The sequence below is a fragment of the Salmo salar genome, chromosome ssa20 (genome assembly GCF_905237065.1).
Source record: "Salmo salar chromosome ssa20, Ssal_v3.1, whole genome shotgun sequence".
Classification (NCBI taxonomy): domain Eukaryota; kingdom Metazoa; phylum Chordata; class Actinopteri; order Salmoniformes; family Salmonidae; genus Salmo; species Salmo salar.
The window spans coordinates 55,082,050-55,105,951 of NC_059461.1; the positions used below are offsets into that span (position 1 = coordinate 55,082,050).

The 23,902-nt window shown below is 43.4% G+C and overlaps 1 protein-coding gene across 1 annotated transcript; it reads left to right on the plus strand.

Moving 5' to 3' along the window:
- The first annotated feature begins 5,100 nt into the window (after nucleotides 1-5,100).
- LOC106580829 (zinc finger FYVE domain-containing protein 1) lies at nucleotides 5,101-18,233 on the plus strand. The gene is made up of 11 exons (XM_014162294.2): nucleotides 5,101-5,314; nucleotides 10,637-11,141; nucleotides 11,466-11,686; nucleotides 11,904-12,010; nucleotides 12,671-12,779; nucleotides 13,032-13,129; nucleotides 13,376-13,493; nucleotides 13,853-14,023; nucleotides 14,346-14,535; nucleotides 15,022-15,120; nucleotides 15,393-18,233. The coding sequence occupies exons 1-11, from the start codon at nucleotides 5,198-5,200 to the stop codon at nucleotides 15,623-15,625; spliced, it is 1,968 nt and encodes a 655-aa protein (XP_014017769.1). The 5' UTR covers nucleotides 5,101-5,197; the 3' UTR covers nucleotides 15,626-18,233.
- Nucleotides 18,234-23,902: the final 5,669 nt, after the last annotated feature.

A 23,902-nucleotide genomic window follows, 5' to 3' on the forward strand; every position in this document is an offset into this window, starting at 1 on the left:
TCTATTATTCTGACATTTCACATTCTTAAAATAAAGTGGTGATCCTAACTGACATAAGACAGGGAATTTTTACTAGGATTAAATATCAGGAATTGTGAAAAACTCAGTTTAAATGTACTTGGCTAAGGTGTATGTAAACTTCTGACTTCAACTGTACATCTCTGTTAACAAATATTTAATGAACATTAGCAAGTTCAGTCTATGGAAGGACTATTCCAATAAAATATACCCAGGCAGAAAATGTTCAGAATTTACTGTGGAGTGCATGTCATACCAAGCAAAAGAGCATTAACTGGTCAAAAATGTGTTACTGACATTTTTGATACATTCAATACATGCTTTGTCATGTGGAAAAATGTCTTGCCTCCATTGTGTTGTGTTATGGAGAAAATGGGGGGGTCATTTTTGTAGTAACTGCAAAAAAAGTTACAGTGAAACCAAGGAAAAAGGCAGTAACTGCAATCACCAACATCAGTCACTGCCTTTTACCTTGGTTTCACCAAGCTTTGGGCTACAGTGTCTACGGTTTACCTTGGTTTTATTGATTGTTCTTTGCTGATACAAGTATCAAACTACACTACATGACCAAAAATATGTGGACACCTGCTCGTTGAACATCTCATTCTATCATCATGGGCATTAATATGGAGTTGGTCCCCCCTTCGCTGCCTTATCAGCCTCCACTCTTCTGGGAAGGTTTTCCACTAGATGTTGGAACATTGCTGCAGTGACTTGCTTCCATTCAGGCGCAAGAGCATTATTGAGGTCAGGCACTGATGTTGGGCGATTAGGCCTGGCTTGCAGTCAGCGTTCCAATTCATCCCAAAGGTGTTCGATGGGGTTGATTTCACGGTTCTGTGCAGGCCAGTCAAGTTCTTCCACACTGATTTAGACAAACCATTTCTGTATGGAACTCTCTTTGTGCACAGGGGCATTGGAATGCTGAAACATGAAAGGGCCTTCCCCAAACTGTTACCACAAGTTGGAAGCACAGAATCGTCTAGAATGTTATTGTATGCTGTAGCATTAAGATTTCCCTTCACTGGAACTAAGGGGCCTAGCCAGAACCATGAAAGACCATTATTCCTCTTCCACCAAACTTTACAGTTGTACTATGCTTTTGGGCAGGTAGCGTTCTCCTGGCATCCGCTCAACTCAGATTCGTCCATCGGACTGCCAGAGGGTGAAGCGTGATTCATCACTCCAGAGAACGTGTTTACACTGCTCCAGTGTACAATGGCGGTGAGCTTTACACCACTCCAACCGTCGCTTGGCTTTGCGCATGTTGTTGTTAGGCTTGTGTGCGGCTGCTTGTGTGCGTCCATGGAAACCCATTTGATGAAGCTCCCGACCAACAGTTCTTGTGCTGACGTTGCTTCCAGAGGCAGTTTGGAACTCGGTAGTGAGTGTTGCAACCGAAGACAGGCGATTTGTACGGGCTTCAGCATTCGGCGGTCACGTTCTTTTAGCTTGTGTAGCCTACCACTTTGCAGATCCGTTGTTGCTCCTAAACGTTTCCACTTCACAATAACAGCACTTGCTGTCTCTCCCCTCTCTCCACTGGGATTCTCTGCCTCTAACCCTATTACAGGGGCTGAGTCACTGACTTACTGGTGTTCTCCCATGCCGTCCATGGGAGGGGTGCGTCACTTGAGTGGGTTGAGTCACTCAAGTACAACTGCCATGGCGGAGATCTTTGTGGGCTATACTCGGCCTTGTCTTAGGACGTAAGTTGGTGGTTGGAGACATCCCTCTAGTGGTGTGGGGGCTGTGCTTTGGCAAAGTGGGTGGGGTTATATCCTGCCTGTTTGGCCCTGTCCGGAGGTATCATCGGATGGGGCCACAGTGTCTTCTGATCCCTCCTGTCTCAGCCTCCAGTATTTATGCTGCAGTAGTTTATGTGTCGGGGGGCTAGGGTCAGTCTCTTACATCTGGAGTATTTCTCTTGTCTTATCCGGTGTCCTGTGTGAATTTAAATATGCTCTCTCTAATTCTCTCTTTCTCTCTTTCTGTCTTTCTCTCGGAGGACCTGAGCCCTAGGACCATGCCTCAGGACTACCTGGCATGATGACTCCTTGCTGTCCCCAGTCCACCTGGCCGTGCTGCTGCTCCAGTTTCAACTGTTCTGCCTGCGGCTATGGAACCCTGACCTGTTCACCGGACTAGCTTGTTGCACCCTCGACAACTACTATGATTATTATTATTTGACCATGCTGGTCATTTATGAACATTTTAACATCTTGACCATGTTCTGTTATAATATCCACCCGGCACAGCCAGAAGAGGACTGGCCACCCCTCATAGCCTGGTTCCTCTCTAGGTTTCTTCCTAGGTTTTTGGCCTTTCTAGGGAGTTTTTCCTAGGGAGGTTTTCCTAGCCACCGTGCTTCTTTCACATGCATTGCTTGCTGTTTGGGGTTTTAGGCTGGGTTTCTGTACAGCACTTTGAGATATCAGCTGATGTACGAAGGGCTATATAAATACATTCGATTTGATTTGATTTACAGTTGCCCGGGGGCAGCTCTAGCAGGTCAGGAATTTGATGGACTGAGTTGTTGGAAAGGTGACATCCTATGACAGGGCCATGTTGAAAGTCACTGTGCTCTTCAGTAAGGCCATTCTACTGACAATGTTTGTCTATGGAGATTGCATGGCTGCGTGCTCAACTTGTGTTAAACTTAACTTCTGAACACCTCCAAATCAAAGTTCATGTGGTTTGGTAAGAAGAATGCCCCTCTCCCCACAGGTGTGATTACTACCTCTGAGGGTTTAGAGCTTGAGGTAGTCACCTCATACAAGTACTTGGGAGTATAGCTAGACGGTACACTGTCCTTCTCTCAGCACATATCAAAACTGCAGGCTAAAGTTTAAATCTAGACTTGGTTTCCTCTATCGTAATCACTCCTCTTTCACCCAAGCTGCCAAGCTAACCCTGATTCAGATGACCATCCTACCCATGCTAGATTACGGAGACATCATTTATAGATCGTCAGGTAAGGGTGCTTTTGAGTGGCTAGATGTTCTTTTCCATTCGGCCATCAGATTTTCCACCAATGCTCCTTATAGGACACATCACTGCACTCAATACTCCTCTGTAAACTGGGCATCTCTGTATACCCGTCGCAAGACCCACTGGTTGACGCTTATTTATAAAACCCTCTTAGGCCTCACTCCCTCCTATCTGAGGTATCTACTGCAGCCCTCATCCTCCACATACAACACCCGTTCTGCCAGTCACATTCTGTTAAATGTCCCCAAAGCACACACATCCCTGGGTCGCTCCTCTTTTCAGTTCGCTGCAGCTAGCGACTGGAACGAGCTGCAACAAACACTCAAACTGGACAGTTTTATCTCAATCTCTTCATTCAAAGACTCAATCATGGACACTCTTAATGACAGTTGTGGCTGCTTTGCGTGATGTATTGTTGTCTCTACCTTCTTGTCCTTTGTGCTGTTGTCTGTGCCCAATAATGTTTGTACCATGTTTTGTGCTACTACCATGTTGTGCTGCTGCCATGTTGTGTTGCTAACATGTTGTTGTCATGTGTTGCTGCCACTCTGTTGTCGTCTTTGGTCTCTCTTTATGTAGTGTTGTGTTGTCTCTCTTGTCGTAATATGGGTTTTGTTCTATAACTTAATTATATTTATTTGTATTTTAATCCCAGCCCCTGTCCCCGCAGGAGGCCTTTTGCATTTTGGTAGGCCGTCATTGTAAATAGGAATTTGTTCTTAACTGACTTGCCTAGTTAAATAAAGGTTAAATAAAACAAATATATACATAAAAAAATGTATACACCTGTCAGCAACAGGTCTGGCTGAAATAGCCAGGGGGGTGTCCACATACTTTTGTATGGAAAGATACTCCAGTGGGTGTACCAAGCAACAAGGCAGTAACTGCCATTTTGGGTCAAAGGTCATGTCAGAAGTCAGGGTCAATATGAATAAAAAATTACCTGTTAGTAAGATAACAGATAACCACATTTCCAGTGATCTGCCTACAACTCATTTGGTTGGACAATTAAAAAATGTTAATGCCATTTTTCTCAGTTCCACTCAATTAGCAGTTACTGCTCTTTTGCTTGGTAGGGCATTGCCTGGAAACCCAATGTTGAATTGCATTGAATTCTACATCGGGCAGAAATGAGCGTTTGAATCAGGAAAGTTTCCTCTCACAACCTCAACAAGCCAGAATGTTGAATAAAATTATATTTTAATGTACTTTGCCGATTGTCTGTGCGGTTGGTCCTTTTGGCGGTAGGAACGTGAGACAATATATCCACAAAAAAGTATAATTAAATCTCCTTTTCAAAGCACTGGTAGTTTGTTCAGATTTCTATCACCTGAAGCAGGTGAGCTAACATGGATTTGTTTTAAGATTGTTATAACAAGGAACATTTAGCTATTTGATTTAGAATTTTAGGACCCCTTTATTTATCAAAAAATAGGTTTAAAAAATATTTGAGGAAACAAATATGTTTGTTTTGAAGTATATTTCCTATATCTCAGAGATATAAGAAAGATCAAGAAATGATTTGTAAAAATATATATATTGACATACATTTAATGTATACAATACTACCATTCATTTTTTTTAACTGGTACCGGGCTACCTTCAGATGAGTCTTTTGAGGCTTGTGGGCGTCCTAGAGCAAACCCGACATGTAGGCTACTTGTTCGTGAGATTCTCTACTTTCCACAAAGGGGTCATAATAGTTAGGGGTTATAACCGTTTGAACGCTACAGATGTTTTCGTGAGAAGACCGATTTTCGGGAAGTCTCATGGTCTGACAAACTGCTGTAGCTCTGCCACCTTTCACCACAGATAAGGAAGGCTGACATCAGCGGACGCAGTAAATTGAGACGCAGCCCATGAAAAAAAACAGACATCTCTAGATTAAACAGACGGATTTGTATGGGGATTTTGTATTATGCTATTTCGACTCTAAACGGTCCAGCATTTAAATTGTGTGCTCTCTTCCCTCGCATTCAGTGGTTTTCACTAATCGTGTCAACTTGCATATTCACCACAAGATGGTGCTGCTGCTGAGCACACGACAGAATGCTCCTCACGTAACTACGTCGTCTTTTCCGTGCTCTGTTGCTGATGGCTCCTCCCTCACCAATCCATGCGTTGTCTTGTTGTTGTCGGGAGTGGGGGAAGTTTCTGCTAGGGTCAGGCCAGGGATGGTTTAATAACAATGTCCGAAGTACTAATGAAAGAAATGGAGGAGGTATCGCTTTGTCACATAAAAACAGAAGAACACTCGGAAAATGGTCGGAGTTTTCTTTTGGTTGACGAACAAGAAAATCTACAGGTAACGACGTCGATTTTCTAGCACGCAACTAACGTTAACTGGCTAGAATGAAAACAAAGCCCATCTGGTTGGCCAACGGGTAACATTAGCCAGTTGTCATGTTTGTGTTAATAAAATTAAATATATCATGTTGCCATCCCGTCTTACACAACTAACAGCCAACTACGGTGTTAATTAGCTATCGTTACTCATTATTTTGACATGGGCCTCGTCTAACCTAAGCTAACGTTACTTAGCCATTGAACAATACTAGCAGGCTATTCTTGTTTTGTAGCAATTTCGTCGAAATGGTCGACGCGCAGTTAACTTGAAAGGAACTTTAGCCATGTAAGTATGACTAGCTAGTTAAAGATGGTTCGTTTTCAAAAGGGCAGGAGCATTATACCTTGATGTCTGTTACATAGATAACAGTGGCCAAAGGGCCGTTTTAACATGGGCAGCGCCATTGTGGGATTCCGCCATTTTAAAGTAGTCAACTGGGTGGGGATTCCTATGGGTTGTAGCCTCAATGGCGCTGCCCGTACTGTCACAGACACTATAATGGCACATATATAAACATTAGTCCTCTATCTAGGTCTATGGTCTGTCAGCATGACTGGTATTGTTTGTTTCCTTTCAGGAAAGTCCCCAATGAATCAGGCAGTGCAAACACACCACACTCTAGCTGCTTTTAGCAATCAAATCAATTTGTTTTATATAGCCCTTCTTACATCAGCTGATATATCAAAGTGCTGTACAGAAACCCAGCCTAAAACCCCAAACAGCAAGCAATGCTGGTGTAGAAGCACGGTGGCTAGGAAAAACTCCCTAGCAATGATTGTGTATTTACATACATGTTGATCCCAGTTATATTGGGTTGCACAAAAACAGTCCGCAGGAATTCCGGAAGTTAAATACAATTCCATTTTGACTTACTGCACCGGTGGTTAGGATGGTTGGTCATTAAGACTGGGGGGGTATTTGAGACAAAATATCAAAATGATCGTTTTGACTAGAGGTATGCAGAGAGGAAGTGGGTCAACAGACCCACATTTGTAAAGCCTGTTTAATAATACAATCCCCTAGATATTCTGTCTAAAATTCCCACCATCATAATCACAAACCATCCTGCCCACCAGCACCGTTGAAATGGAATTGGATATAACTTCTGTTTTTGCGCAACCCAATACAATCGTGAGCAACACTAGTGTATGTAAATAGACCCGTGTTGCTAGAAGCAGCTAGCCACACTCAAGTCTAGACTGAAGCTAATTAACTGTCTAGAGCCCAAGAGGCTGTGGCTAGCTACCCAGCCCTTGAGTTCACAATTGAACATCGGGACCACACCTGGATCAATGAACTACAATTCCGACGCTCTTGTTTTAACATTTAGAAACATGAATGATCCTTGCTTGCGATGTAGTTTTGGAATCTTCCAAATACAAAATATACACATACTGTATGCAGTTTAGCAATGTTGCATCCTGTTTGCACTCGACACAATTATCAAAAGCACAGCCGTCAGCCACCAGTCGAGGTGCTAAACGTCCGTCCCAGTTATGCTCCATTGGGGTCGTTTGAAGCTGAATTTGGAGGGGAGGAAGTGTAGTCTCGGTTGGCAGCAGTGTTCTCACAAATACATCTTCATGTTTTTTGTACATCGTATAGAGCACATACACTGAGTGTTCAAAATGTTTGGAACACCTGCTCTTTCCATTACAGACTAACCAGGTGAATCCAGTTGAACGCTATGATCCCTTATTGATGTCACTTATTAAATCCACTGGTTAAAGAAGGATTTTTAAGCCTCTAGACAATTGCGACATTGCTTGCGTATGTGTGCAATTCAGTGTGAATCAAATCACATTTTATTTGTATTAAATATTTAAGTGCTTTTGAACAGGGTATGGTAGTAGGGGCCAGGCGCACCGGGTTGAGTGTGTCAAGGAATGCAACACAGCTGTTTCTCACCCTCAGCGGTTTCCCGTGTGTATCAAGAATGGTCCACCACCCAAAGGACATCCAGCCAACTTGACGCAACTGTGGGAAGCATTGGGGTCAACATGGACCAGCATCCGTGTGGAACACATTTGAAAAGCCTAAACTGTCCTCTTAAATGTTCCAGCTGTCTTGATATCCTTTCAAGAAGCCATGTAGATATAGCAATGCTCCTTGAAACACACCTGCTCCAAAAGGACTCATAGAATGCAGAATCATAATGACACATAAGAAACTCAAAATCACCATCCTGGGTTAAGGGGAAGACCAAGAAGGCAGAATCACTTTCCTAAAATGTATCCATAATGGAAAGAAAATGACCTTTTATTAATGTGTACACTCCAAATGCATATGATCCTACATGTTTTGATTGTCTGCATATTGTTAGAGTTAACTGAATTCCATCTGGTTATTGGGACAGACATGAATGGTATTTTGGACATGTGGGAAATATCTAATAAGAACAACTACAATCCACAGGCAACCAAGGCTCTCCAGCATACACTCTCTGATTACAACCTCATTGATGCCTGGCGAGCACATAATCCTTAAGCAAAAGAGTACACTTTCTATTCAAACAGGCAGGAATAATTTTCACAAATCGATGTCATACTACCATCTACACCTCTAGTTTCTTTAATTAAGAAAATAGAAATTCGACATGAGCTTGTCTGACCGACACACTTATTACTACTGCGAACTAAATTAATTAATAATAGTCAATAAAAATTCAGCAAAGGTTTTATTACAGATAATAATGCAACAGAGTTTAATAAATCACAACGAAAGAAAATGTCAAATTTTGAAATGTTAACTGTGTTGGAGCGTTCTTAACAAACACTTTTTTCAGGCCAGGTAGCCATTACTCTTCCAAAGTCAAGACACAACTTGGTTTATTGATAAGACCGAGAGCAGAATGTGCCATCCGTCGAGTAAGACTCAACCATTACATCCATGGTAATCGTCCCAGTCATTTACTGGCCAACAAGCTACGCAGTAATGATCAATTAGCTGATATAGCATCTAGTAAATCCCCTGATTCAGATTCAATATCAGATTCTCCCGCTTCTATAAAGAACTGTGTACACCTCTGATTGTAAATCCACACCAAGTCAGACTAAGTCCTTTCTAGAAGAATGAACAACTCCTTTTCGCTCAACAGAAGAAGCCACCTTGCTGGGAGCCCAAATCTCTCTCAATGAACTCAAAAGCTTTTGGATAGCATGAACAAAGGCAAATCACCTGGATAGGACAGTATTCCTTCTGAGGTCTACCATCTCAGGACTCCATCTACCAATCATTTGTCATCTTAAGTATTTGGGAGTAGATATATTTCCTTCCTTAGATAAAACCAATGACAGAAACTTGAACACAACGCTCAAATCAATTCAATATGAATTGAGAGAGAAAAAAGTTGGTAGATGAAATAACACAGTTGCTTTAACCGGCAGAATATCTATTGTCAAAATAAATAAATAGCCACCGCTGAGTTTCTGTAGTTCAATGCTTCCCATTGTTCCCAGTTCTGTCTATTGGGATGAAATTCATAGTGTGGTTTAAAAATGTATATGTCAAGGTAAACGATTCAGGATCAAATGAACACATTTACAAAGAGGAAAAGACGGAGGACTATCCGTACCAAACTTTACATTGTATTTACATCCCATCCTAAACTGGTTAAGACGTGATTCTTCTGCTCCCCCGGCTGAGTATAGAGAAATATGGTGTTGCCTATTGCCCTGGAAGAAGTGGTCTTCACTAATATACAGTATCCCTTAAATAATGTAAACTACGCTTTGGGCTTATTATTGCTCACACAATTTCTGTTTGGTGCAAAATTGAAAATCAATGTAACTGGGAATCAAAATGCCATGCCTATACGCCAATGTTTCACAGTAATGCCTTGTGATCTGGAGGGTGGCCTTTTGCATCCCCCCCAATGGTCCAAATGTGGAATCCTTACCGATATCATGGACAGCAATGGTTTGAGAACATTCCAAGATTTGAAAGATGCGTACACATTACCAGGAAACACGTTTTTTTTCCTTCTGTATTTACAACTTAGCTCAGCCATGCTGGCCTATGGAGTCTCTTAGGAAATCCAATTACCAAACCATCCAATGATGGGATTTATAAATAAATGATCTGGGCTCCCAAAAGGACTGATCGCTATAATATATAAACAACTTTTGGAAAGCTCATATTCTGAGCTAGCCATTAAAAGGTATGGCCCACAGATCTAATTGAATCTGAACAACCCTTTAACTGGAACAGAATATGGAAAATTATCCTGTAAACCGAACCATCAACTTATACATTTTAAGTTTGTTCACAGACTGTATTTAACACCAAGGAAACGTTTAACGTTGAAATTGGCCCCAACTGTTCACTGTGTCCCCGACAGCAGGTAAGCACATTGATGTTGGAGTGCCTTGTGCTTCTAGGGCAATATGCTTCTAGGGCAAAGTAAAAAAAAATATACAACAAAAAACATTATTTTACTTAATGATGATAGCCCCTTGAATCTCTCTATAAATCATAGAAGATTACTGCTGGCAGGCAGCACTGCTGGTGTGCGAGGCATGGTTTCTGGTTGTGGAGGGAGGATGTGGAGGCTGACTGAGAGGTGGAATGGGTTGAGGTTATCTTTGTATGCATTTCTTTGATAGTTTTTGCAACTTTCCTAAAATGTCATACAGTAAGTATCTTGTGTATTAGAATAAAGAAAAACTCTCGATTATATGAATGTTAAGTTCTAATTCCAAATGTTTCAAAAACTGGAACGCGTGCGAGGTGTATTTGCGTTTAAACAGATGATTTGGGTATCGTCGGGACATTTTCTTCACAAGGCTAAAGGGGACATCCAATGGCTCAATGTAATGAAATGCAATTTGAGTCACGAATAAGGGTAAGGTTGAGCCATGTGACTACTAATCACTATAGTCAGTGTAAAGTTACCTTCTTTCATAACATCATTGTTAGGCCAAATGGTAATGCAGGAGCCATCTTGTCCTGTTTACCCTGCTCACCATTAACACATTGGAACTAAAAATATGCACCTACGGTAATTACATCTGCATGTCTTCTCCATACCTCTGTGCATCCATATTTTCTGGTCACCTGTGTGCCTATACATTTGACCCATGACCCAAGTCGATATAGTGCCCTTTAGTGTTCACATTAATTGAATAAATATAGACAAACTATATACACAACACAACAACCACATAAGTAAGCCAAAATTGCTCCTACAGGTAAAGTAATTTGACATGTATCTGACAACATAACATCTTACAGCTGCCTATAACATAGTTTGATCTCCCATCCTCTCCAACATTAACCCAGGTCCACGATGAGGCTCAGTTCCTGGAGAGGCTGGGCTGCGGTGACATGCAGGGCGTCAAGGTCCTCTCCATCTTCGGCAACACGGGTGACGGCAAGTCCCACACCCTCAACCACATCCTGTTTGGCGGGGATACCGTGTTCTACACCTCCAAGTCCCCCAGCTCCTGCACGGTGGGCGTGTGGGCTGCCTTTGACTCCGGGCTGGGCCTGGTGGCTCTGGACACAGAGGGCCTGCTGGGGGCGGCGGCCAACCAGAACCAGCGCATGCGTCTGCTGCTGAAGGTGCTGGCCGTATCGGACGTGGTGGTGTACCGCACGCGGGCCGAGAGGCTGCACAACGACATGTTCCAGTTCCTAAGCAGCGCCTCAGGGGCCTACCTGAAGCACTTCACCCCCGAGCTGCGCGCCCTCTCCAGCCGCTGTGGCATGGACGTTCCCCTCTCCTCTCTGGGGCCGGCGGTCATCGTGTTCCAGGAGACCACCCACACCCAGCTACTGGGCCATGGTATGTACAGGAGAGGCCCAGTCACTAACATGCAACACATGCAATCATCTGTTTCTATGCATGCATTACACAACATTTTGCTCCTGAGATGTTAGGCAACACATTGTGGTATGTTTGGGGTATGCTGTCATGTTGTTGCAGACTCATCTGCCCAAAGTAATTGCCCCTTAGGGATAAATAACATCCATACCGTCACACTGGCTGAGACACAGATACAGGTTCCCCAGCTACTTCAGTCACACCCACACATACTACACCATTTACACAACAGTCAGGTGGGTGTGTGAACTCAACCCAAGACGATGTCCTACTTTGTCCCCACAGAGCGAACAGATGTCCCTGGCTATGCAGACACTCAGCTCCAGAGGCGCTTCCATGACCTGGGCCTGGGTACAGAGGCCTTCAGCTCAGTGCAGTACGTGGGCACACAGACCATCACTCCACCGACCAACTACTCTCTGCTCCTGGAGGCTGTACGCCAGCAAGTCAGGAACACTGCCACCCGATCGCCCCGTCAACCTGCCATCGTCTTCAGTGCCTTGCAGGTCTGTGTGTGTTGGTACCTCTTTGTATTGTCGCATAATTCATTTGTTTGATAGACAGGTAATGCCAGTACTAGTGAATGTTAATGGGAATTGGGTGCTTGTCTACAGGCCTTTCCAAAACCCATTGATTGTTTGTTTTTGACCTCATGATCCTGCTTGGCTCCTCCCTTTCCACCCCTTGGTTTCCTCATTTCACTCCTTCTCCCCTCCTCTCCAGGCCCTGAGTGACAGGTTCTGTGGGGAGATCTTTGACGACAAGATACCCCTCTACTCCTTCTTCCCTGACGAATACTTCACCTGCTCTTCAGTCTGCCTCAGCTGCAAGTAAGTGACTTACCTGCATCTGCTGCATATATCTGCTCAGAGTAACTATCACATGAATCAAAACTAAATGGGCAGGGACTAACCTGAAATTGTTGTTGCAAACCATTTTCCGTTGCAGAATGTTTTGCTACAGTGTGCACTAATGAATGGTGTATTCACATGCTGCATGCGAGCAAATAGTGCTAGGATATGTGTCCCTCCCAGATGGGTTGCCACAAAGGAAGCATAAAAGTCGGTTTGTCATATGGATATCACACCTCTCTATGGGTATTCATTCTGTACAGTACCATGTCTTCTTTCACTTGGGAAATTTGAGCTAGATTAGAAACCAAATATTTTCCCTAAAAACACTGATTGGTGTTCATATCCAGAAATAGGTATTGGTTTAACAGGCGCTCACTGCTTGAGTATAAAGCCTTGTTTGTCCCTGTTATAAATGTGTTATGATGCACATCTAACGTGTTAAGCCGCTAGGAGCGAAGGAGAAACGCCTTTTGGCCATCCACCAACATGGAGTGTTATTCACAGACGTTCAGCCAAGTATTTTCTGTACACCTTCACGTTTTACACAAGTAACTTGGATGTTAGGTTTGTGATAGATCTATTCAACCGTCCTTCTGATTTTTGTAAATGGGTTTTCCTTGTTTTCTTTCCCCTCAGTATCCGCTGTAAGAACGGGATGAACCATCTCAGAGACAGGGTCCCTCACCTGGCAGACGGACTGTGTCAGTACGCTCACCAGTACAACAACAAGGTCCTCATCTGCAAGGTAAGACATTTCACATATGCTCTATGTCTGTCATGGGACATAAGAGAAAGAAATTAAGTTCAGTTGAAGGCAATAAAGACTTATTCATGTGATCTGAAAAGAAAGTTGACAGTAGTGTTCTTCTATTTATACGATATAGAATTGAATCCTGTGGAGATGGTGTTGAACGGTTTGTAGTACTAGTGAAATGCATGAACCTAGCCGTAATCATATGTTGTGTGCTCTCTCCCTGATCTGGTCCTACCCACACAGAGGTGCTATGAGGGGGGCAGGGAGGTTATTGTCATTCCTAAAACCTCAGCCTCCACAGACAACCCCTGGTTTGGGCTGGCGAAGTACGCCTGGTCTGGGTGAGTTGCTGACGTAATCTGGACTCTTTTGCAGACACTGAGACGCACACACACACACACACACACACACACACACACACACCACACACGCATGAACTTTTATGATAGCATTAAAGATGTCCCTTTCAACCAGGGCTCTCGAATCCATTCAATGAAGTACACACGTCCAAACATAGAATCCACTCTGCCATCGAACGCAATTCACCTCTCATCCTTTCCTCCACCACGGTGCCCCTGTCCTGCCAGGTATGTCCTGGAATGTGGCAGCTGTGGCATCATCTACCGCAGCCGGCAGTACTGGCTGGGCAACCAGGACCCAGAGAGCGGCGTGGTGCGGCCCGAGGTCAAACACGTCTGGGACGGGGTGAGCAGAGCTTCCTAGTCCAACACACTCCTCGTTGTACTGACTGGCACAACATGCAAACAGTCACTCAAGCTCAATTGAAGTATCAGTGAGAATATTTAGAGGCATTTGTGACAGCAGGTTGTAATATATGCGCAAAGTCTCTGGAATATATTTAACTTTCAAAGTATGTCACCTGTCAAAGGTTAATAAAGATAATGTTACTTGCACTGGCAACGTCAACTCTACACGCTGTACTTCAATGTGTCACGGTCATCATCAATTGTGAATGGATGTATACACACTACCAACATGGATATCAAATACATTCAAAGATGGCCTCCCTCTGACCTTTGCTCTCCCTGTCTTTGTGTGTCCAGTCTGAGGCCTTCCTGACGGACCACCAGAATGCGGCCCAGAGGATGCTGGATGGGATGAACTTTGTGATCCAGTCTGTGTCGGAGTACAGCACGGGCCCCACCAAGGCTGTCACGTCCTGGCTCACTGACCAGGTGGCCCCGCTCTATTGGAGACCCAACACGGACATCACCGTGAGTCATCACTCTCACAGCATCGTCGAACCAGCAACACGGCATCTAGACCAGCAGCACACTCACAGGCTTTTTGAACAGATAGCAGAGCCCTAAGAATAGCTGTTTTTATTGAGGCGATAGATCCAGTGCCCAAATACCAAAAGAATGCCGCATTAATTCTAAACCCAATATATCACTATAGTGAATGAAATCAGTACTCGGCTGTTGTAATTCTCAAATGATGCACTGAACAGAGTTGTTTGGTATGGTTGTGAGTGTATTGTATAGTTTTGACTACTGGCTCTTGACATTCTAATCATTATTGTGCTCTGTCCCCCAGGCGTGTCACTGCTGTAAGAAGCCCTTTGAGGAGGCAGAGAGGAAGCACCACTGTCGTTCGTGTGGCGAGGGCTTCTGCCAGGCCTGCTCCACCCGCAGGATGCCCGTACCCGAGAGGGGCTGGGGAAGCACCCCCGTCCGGGTCTGTGACGCCTGCCACCGCCAGGGAGGGACAGACACCACCAACCAGGGTCAGGATGCCAGCTAATGTTACCTCCCCCAAAGTCTGATTTAGGATCAGTGTTTGGTCATGGATGTTAATGTACAAGCTGATGTTACCTCCTTCTTAGTCTGATTCAGGATCAGTTTTTAGTCAAATGTATTATTTTTTTGTAATGAATGAATGAGGGTTGCATCCCAAATGGCATCCAGTTCCTTTTATACTGCACTACATTTGACCAAGGTGGGCTGTTCTGGGTCGGACAACGCTTACTTGCCAAAGACTTACCTACTTACTTTACTTACTTGGACTCTGGACAAAAGTTGTACTAACAAAGGGAATAGGGTTTCATTTGGGAGACAACCAAGGTGTTTGATGTGAATAGTAAGTGTTCATTCATGTCTCCCTCGAGAAAGAGACGACTCATCTCAAGGGACTTCCTGGTTGAATAGAGGTTAAAGGAAAATGTGTTCCAGTGGTCCTGATGGCTCTGTTGGTCCCTCTCTGTGTCCTGTAGTGGCTGTGGTGGAGCCGCGGGGGCTGATGGCCCGCAGGGTGACGGAGGTGGCCCAGTCTACTCTAGACATGGTCACCACTGCAGTGGACTACCCTCTGTGTGAGTACGGCTAGCGTCGTGTTGGAGCCAGCGTCGTGTTTGAGAAATGCATCACAAATAAAGCTAGCTAGTATACATGTCTCTGTGTATTCACAGAAACACTTGGAAACCATAGACATTTTCCAGTATATGCAGACAGTAATCCACAAGATACAGCATTTTAATATTATATTCACAAAGATTACACAGTCTTTATCCTCCGCTCTGACTCAATGGCATCTACTTCATAAAGAGAGCTATTTATTTCTCTCTCTCTGTCCTCCATGTTCCAGGCTTTGTGAAAGGAGTGGCCCGGCCTGACTACTGGGTCCCCGACCCCCAGATCGTGCAGTGCCACAGGTGCAGCAAAGCCTTCACCCCCAGTATGTCCAAGCACCACTGCCGGGCGTGTGGCCAGGGTGTCTGCAGCGGTTGCTCCTCCAAGAGCCGCCCTGTGCCCTCCCGTGGCTGGGACCACCCTGTCCGCGTCTGTGACGGCTGCGCCATTCGCAAGGGCAGCCTGTGAGGTCAGGGCAGAGACCAGGGACACTATTCTGCCGGGCATCTGAAATCTAGTCAGACGCCACGGCACACTACATGTTGCTTATCTTTGTCTCCCTGTGCACTATGAGCCACTGACCTTTAAGAGAAAAATCCATGTGAGCCCTGTCCTATGGGGAAGGCACTCGACTGATGTCCTGGAGTAGCACTCTAAATATGGGACTGCCTCATCTGATATCGACTGCCTAAAACCAGGAACAAGAATTGGACAAGAACTGGACTTCTGAAAACTGGAATGCCGAGACAGTTGTAAATGACTGAGTGTAGAGGACTGAGAGAACCCCCCCCCCAACCCATATGACCCACTGCCGGCACTGAAAGATATTAGCCCAACAACTTTTCTGTTAGTGATAAGGCACAAGAGGCAGTCTTAAGTATGGTAATTTAGGCTCTGCTTATCTTAAAAGGTGGGCACCTTTGGGATCCATTGATGTTTGAAACAAGCACATCATTTTGAATGAATACTGAGGGTTTAGTTAATATCATTCTTATCTGTTGGGAATGGCTGAACATTCATGAGTTAGGTTAGATTTTAATTCAGGTGTTGGCTGTAGTGGCCAGCCAAGCCTTTGCCTCAGACAACGCCAAGGAGTAACAGCCCTGTAACCATGGTAACCCGACAAGGAGGAGACAAAGGAAGTGACATCGCAACATGATCTTCCTCCTCGATGCGATCTCAGGCAGTGCGCCATGGTTTGAGTCGATGCACAAGACAGGAAAATGAATAAAGATGTCACATACAGACATTCCAGTTTACATTAGTACCCTTTTTCACAGTGTCGTGCTGACCCCATCCATACTCTCCTGGCTCATGTATTTTCCTTTGACATTGTCCTTTCCAGCATGGCTCCAGCAACTAGGGTGGATTGTTAACCAGGTCAGTGCAGTACTGCTGGGCTCGACTCACTAGTGTGAAAGCGGTATAGTATGTTAATTTAGCCTCTGCTTATGTTAAAAGGTGGGCACCTTTGGGATCCATTGATGTTTGAAACGAGCACATCATTTTGAATGAGTACTGAGGGTGTAGTTAGTGATCAGGCACCAGAGGCAGTGGTGTATCATGAATACAGTCACAGGTAAATGGCATTCGGCCCAAGGCTACAGCGCAGTCAAACCATTTCCCTGTGACTATTCATGATGCAGCACTGCCTTGCATGCCTTGTTGCTTTTAGAAATCTGTTACCAACATATTGAAATAACAATGACTTACATATTTACATGAACTTTATTTTGATAAGTGAGTATATAAAATGTCATTCTTCCACCAGAAGATATAGTGCGGACAGAGATCTGGTTGTTGGTTCTTTCAGTCGTGTTGCTACAGGTGCGAACCAGTCGTTAATGATTTTTGCGTAGTTGCTATGCAAAGGGACGTTTGTCTGTTCTGCTAAACAAAATGGTTGCTATGCAGGCTGGATAACGTTCGTGTCCCTAGCAAGCCAACTTCAGCTCAGTCACGTCAAACATTGAACCTGGAATGACAGTACACTAGCTTCATTTTCCTTTGTTTGAGCTGTTTTCTCTTGGCATTTACTTGGATTTGTCCATGGTAATGACGTTGATGTGGGATTTTTGCATTGGTCAGAAAAAGTGATCTCGTCTGGCCACCGTTCACTATGTATGGTACTACAGAGATGGAAATGTAAGAGTTAAACATTGTTTCCAAGGTCGGTCAGGCAGACATCAAGGTTAATATTAACCCATGCTATACCTAAATAAATTCTAGTCTGGAAGCAAGGGGAAATAATGTTCGAGTTGAGAAAGACGAGATGATTCGGACAGCAACATGTCATGATGGAATTGTTAGCAGGGGTCCTGGATCCAAACGACCAGTTTTGTGATAGTGTTCTTTTTGGAAGAAAGCTAATTGATTCGCTTGCTGATGAAAAGCACAGATTATTTGTAATATCATCTATCCAGTGTCCATTGATGTGGGATTTTCATTTCTCCATCAGATATTGTCTTTACAAAGTACTGGATCCTATAATACTGGCCTTCTATATAGTTATAACCAATTGTTGTTTTATTCAATGTGTGTGTGCTATCAGATTCTGTGTATATGACAATCTTCATTTTTTATTTTTTTTAAATCAGACTTGTCTGAATTTGTAATAACTTAAGCTATCCCACTGGGCGCGCACTGGTTGAATCAACGTTGTTTCAACTTCATTTGTCAACCTATTTTGCTGTGGAAAACACATTTGGATTTGCAAAAAGTCAACCAGTACTGTTTTCATCTAATTTTATCCAGCATTGTAAACATTGAAATTAGGGTAAAACTTCAACTTGTACAATGACTTAACCTGACTAACAGGTTGTTACATCAATCTAAATTCAACCTAATCATCAGAACTATGTATACGTTGAAATTGTGTTGAAAATTCCACATCCTATATTCAATATACAGTATATTGGGGTGGTTGAAATTGTTGAATTTCATATGATTCATATGACATTTTATTTGACCTTGTTTCAATGTTAATACTAAAATGGTATGTTTGAATCAACGTCATTGTGTCAATGTCATGCCAACAACCTAAATAAAGAGGTATATTAAAATACAATTCAAACAGTGTGTGACCAGTGGGATGGTTTTTTTCTCTCCCAATTAAGTAAATGTAATCTCATACTGTATACAGAATATGTGAATAATACATATAGCTACATCATTAGTTTTTCCTACACCTTTCTCTAAGGGCACTACTAATGTACATTCAGACGACACCACAAGTAGCACAGCCAGTAAGTAGGAGGATAGGCAGGCAGACACCAACAGTACTGGCTCGAGAAAGCAGTCTGGCAGAGAGGTTGTCTCCATTGTGTACATATAGGCCATTAGCACTGCAATTTCTCTAACCTCCTGGATTTATCCACCCTGAACCTTCTTCAGAAATGTCAGGTCAAGCTAGAAAGAACTGAGTTGCATAAGAACTGATGTGACGTATAAAACCAGCCTCAGTGGAGCGAAGGTATAGGTGGAGGTTCTGTTGATGGAGCGCCCTGGACCATCACTCTATTTTATTCCACAGATTGGCTAGTTCCTGAAAGACCAAGGTCATGTGAAGGTGATTGGTCTGTTTTTCTGTGTAGGTTTCTCAGAGAAAACAGGGTGGTAATCAGACTTAGAGCCATGAAATGACAACCATTTCCTTGAATCATACCAATTACAGTATATAAATGGATTTGGCCCATGCCATGAGGAGTTTCATGCCCCTCGTGGAAAACATGCCTCCTTCACGGAAGGAACACATTATTACCCACAATTCCCATGTAATGCTGAGACATAAACAGGAAATGAGCTATAGATTGATTATGAATATAAAGTAGCTTACAGATAGGTATACAGTGCCTTCAGAAAGTATTTAGACCCCTTGACTTTTTCCAAATGTTGTTACATTACACCCTTATTCTAAAATTGATTCAATAATTGTTTCCCCTCATCAATCTACACATAATACCCTATAATGACAAAGCGAAAACAGGTTTTTACATTTTTTAGCAAATTTATAAAAAATATTCAACAGAAATACCATATTTACATAAGTATTCAGACCCTTTTCTATGAGACTCGAAATTGAGTTCAGGTGCATCCTGTTTCCATTGATCATCCTTGAGACGTTTCTACAACTTGATTGGAGTCCACCTGTGGTAAATTCAATTGATTGGACATGAGTTGGAAAGGCACGCACCTGTCTATGTAAGTGTCCCACAGTTGACAGTGCGTCAGAGCAAAAACAAAGCCATGAAGTCGAAGAAATTGTCTGTAGAGCGCCGAGACAGGATTGTGTCGAGGCACAGATCTGGAGAACGGTACCAAAAAATCTCTGCAGCATTTAAGGTCCTCAAGAACACAGTGGCCTCCATCATTCTTAAATGGAAGAAATTTGGAACCACCAAGACTCTTCCTAGAGCTCGCCGCCCGGCCAAACTGGGCAATCGGGGGTGAAGAGCCTTGGTCAGGGAGGTGACCAAGAACCCGATGGTCACTCTGACGGAGCTCCTCTGTGGAGATGGGAGAACCTTCCAGAAGGACAACCATCTCTGGAGCACTCCACCAATCAGGTGTTTATGGTAGAGCGTCCAGACGGGAGTCTCTCCTCAGTAAAAGATACACGACAGCCCGCTTCGGAGTTTGCCAAAAGGCCCCTACTGAATGGCAAGCGTCACGTCTGGAGGAAACCTGGCACCATCCATACAGTGAAGCGTGGTGGCAGCATCATGCTGTGGGGATGTTTTTCAGCGGCAGGGACTGGGAGACTAGTCAGGATAAAGGCAAAGATGAACGGCGCAAAGTACAGAGAGATCCTTGATGAAAACCTGCTCCAGAGCGCTCAGGATGTAAGACTGGGGCGAAGGTTCACTTTCCAACAGGACAATGACCCTAAGTGCACAACCAAGACAACGCAGGAGTGGCTTCGGGACAAGTCTCTGAATGTCCTTGAGTGGCCCAGCCAGAGCCCAGACTTGAACCTGATCTACCATCTCTGGAGAGACCTGAATAGCTGTGCAGCAACACTCCCCATTCAACTTGACAGAGTTTGAGAGGATCTGCAGAGAAGAATGGGAGAAAGTCCCCAAATACAGGTTTGCCAAGCTTATAGCGTCATACCCAAGAAGACTCGATGCTGTAATCTCTGCCAAAGGTGCTTCAACAAAGTACTGAGTAGAAGGTTTGAATACTTATGTAAATGTGATATTTCATTTGTCATTATGGGGTATTGTGTGGAGATTGATGAGGGGGAAAAAACAATTTAATACATTTTAGAATAAGGTTGTAGCGTAACAAAATGTGGAAAAACTGTCTCATAGGTTTAGCATTGTAGCAGGGTTGGGGTCAATTGGAATTGAAGTCAGTCAATTCAGAAAGTAAACTGAAATTCCAATTCAATAATTGAAAAATGGCCTTATATTTTCAATGACTTCTCGATAAACTAAAATGGAGAACCTTCTGTATATCATAAGTTTTTTTACATTAATTAAAATCACTTCCTGAGTTCACTGACTTTAATTCGAATTGACCCCTGAATTGTAGCACACTGTAAACAGAGGAAAGTCAAAAGTACAGCACCTGATCACCTACTGTATATCCATTATGGTCTGGATTAAGATAAAATACTGGATTAAATGAACCTGAACCAGCATAAAGGTTGAACTTTATCTTGATGTATGGTTCTGTTCTACTAATCCATTAGTGGCATTGTGATTAGTAGGAGGGTTCAGTGAGCAGGATTACAGGGATCTAAGGCTACGTTTTCACAGGCAGCTCAATTCTCATATTTCTTTCCACTAATTCATATTTTGACCAATCACATCAGAACTTCTCACAGATCTTTTTCAACACTGATCTGACTGGTCAAAAGATCAATTAGTAAAAAAAAAAGATCAGAATTGGGCTGCCTGTGTGAAAGCAGCCACAGTGAACTGCCCCCAGAACACCACCCAACCATTAAATTCATGACATAGCACACCGAAGGCACAGTCCACTATGATTTGTGAGTTCTGGAGCATAATGGAGAGGTTATGGGGCCTATATTATTTAATTACAGGAGAGAAATTAAATGCGTAGTGTAGACATGCACACAAAAACACACACACTGCTACAATTACTTCTCCAACTACTTCATTTTTATCAATGGGACTATGTGTTGACATGAGACAGACTCTAAGACAGAGTCAACCTGCTGAAGGATATGGGACAAAAGATTCTTATGTTAGATGATGCTCCTACAATGACTAATGTAAAATGGATCAGTTGTGTAATGCGCAATAATCCTTTCTTGCCACTAGGTGGAGGTACATGAATAGCAATGTCATTCTCTGCCTGCAGCATCAAAACGCAGTGGCTGACAAAGTGACAGGGATTTCTTGAAGTAGGCAGCCTAGCCACTACGGCCTACATAACTACTGATATCATTGAACCATGGTAGGTTTTGACAGAAATGGTTAATTCAATTTAATCTTGTCTGTTTTGAATGATGACCGTTTGATGATGTACATACCAACATTTATCCATGTTGGCTTACTGTAATACATGAATCACATGTAGAAGCAAGCAACATGAGATCAGGATGGCAGACTGCAGATTAAACACACTAGTGATGACCCTTACTGCATCACATCTGACAGGAGCTTTGAACAATTGCATAATATATTGCATCTGTTGTGTACACAGATTTGGACTGCAAGGAAGATGGTGAAAAATCAAAGCATTACGTCTCGAAGGTAATAGGCAACTGTTCCAACTATGTACAGTACCAGTGAAAAGTTTGCACATACCTACTCATTCAAGGGTTTTTGTTTATTTTTACTATTTTCTACATTGTAGAATAATAGTGAAGACATTACAACTATGAAATAACACATGGAATCATGTAGTAACCAAAAAAGTGTTAAACAAATCAAAATATATTTTATATTTGAGATTCTTCAAAGTAGCCACCATTTGCCTTGATGACAGCTTTGCACACTCTTGGCATTCTCTCAACCAGCTTCACGTGGAATGCTTTTCCAACAGTCTTGAAGGAGTTCCCACATATGCTGAGCATTTGGCTGCTTTTCTTCACTCTGCGGTCCAACTCATCCCAAACCATCTCAACTGGGTTGACGTCGGGTGATTGTGGAGGCCAGGTCATCTGATGCAGCACTCCATCGCTCTCCTTCTTGGTCAAATAGCCCTTACACAGCCTGGAAGTGTGTTGGGTCATTGTCCTGTTGTAAAACAGATGACAGTCCCACTAAGCGCAAACCAGATGGGATGGTGTATCGCTGCAGAATGCTGTGGTAGCCATGCTGGTTATAAAATATATTTGGATTTGTTTAACACTTTTTTGGTTACTACATGATTCCATATGTGTTATTTCATAGTTTTGATGTCTTCACTATTATTCTACAATGTAGAAAATAGTAAAAAATAATGAAAAAGGCTTGAATGAGTAGGTGTGTCCAAACTTTTGACTGGTACTGTATGTCTCTATCTTATTCCCAATTATGGTCGTAATCGATAGTCCCCTATTGGAACAGGTACATATAGGTTAATTGTATGCATATTGTCATGTCCACATACCGTAGACTACCCATATTGGTCTATGGGTAGTCTATGTGGGCATCATGCCCTCCCTGGGACACCCTGGCAGCTATCAGGCTTGTTATTTATGAATGACAGCTGCTGGCAGGGGTCGGTAGGAGCTGGCAGGGGATGAAGTGGCGCCAGTGCAGTTGGGCAGTGCCAAGGCGCCAGTCAGAGCTCCAGGTCTGGACACAGTGGTAGGGAAAAGAGTGGGAGGGGTGAGGAAAAAGCACTGAGTATCCAACCAGTCAGGCAACCAGTCAGGCTCACAGGCAACAATATCAACCAACCTTCTAGAATGGTGGAGGCTTTGTGTGTGTGGGCGGGTGGGTGCGTGCACATGAAAGCATGCCTTTGCGTGGTTGTGTGTGCATATGCATGCATGTGCAAGCATGTGTGCGTTTAGATACACTACATAACCAAAAGTATGTGGACACCTACTCATCGAATATCTCATTCCAAAATCATGTATATTAATATGGAGTTGGTCCCCATTTGGTGCTATAAAAGCCTCTACTCTTCTGGAAAGGTTTTCCAGTAGAGGTTGGAACATTGCTGCGGGGACTTGCCTCCATTCAGCCACAGGAGCATTAGTGAGGTTGGGCACTGATGTTGGTCGATTAAGGCCTGGCTCGCAGTCGGCGTTCCAATTCATCCCAAAGGTGTTCGATGGGGTTAAGGTCATGGTTCTGTGCAGGCCAGTCAAATTCTTCCACACCGATCTCAACAAACCATTTCTGTATGAACCTCACTTTGTGCACGGGGGCATTGTCCTGCTGAAACATGAAAGGGCCTTCCCCAAACTGTTACCACAAGTTGGAAGCACAGAATCGTCTAGAATGTCATTGTATGCTGTAGCATTCAGATTTCCCTTCACTGGAACTAAGGGGCCTAGCCAGAACCATGAAAACAGCCCCAGACCATTTTTCCTCCTCCACCAAACTTTACAGTTGGCACTATGCATTCGGGCAGGTAGAGTTCTCTTGGCATCCGCCAAACCCAGATTCGTCTGTCGAACTGCTAGATGGTGAAACTCCCCGACGTACCATTGGAACACAGGAGTGATGGTTGCTGATAATTGGCCTCTGTACACCTATGTAGATATTCCATTAAAAATCTGCTGTTTCCAGCTACAATAGTCATTTACAACATTAACAATGTCTACACTGTATTTCT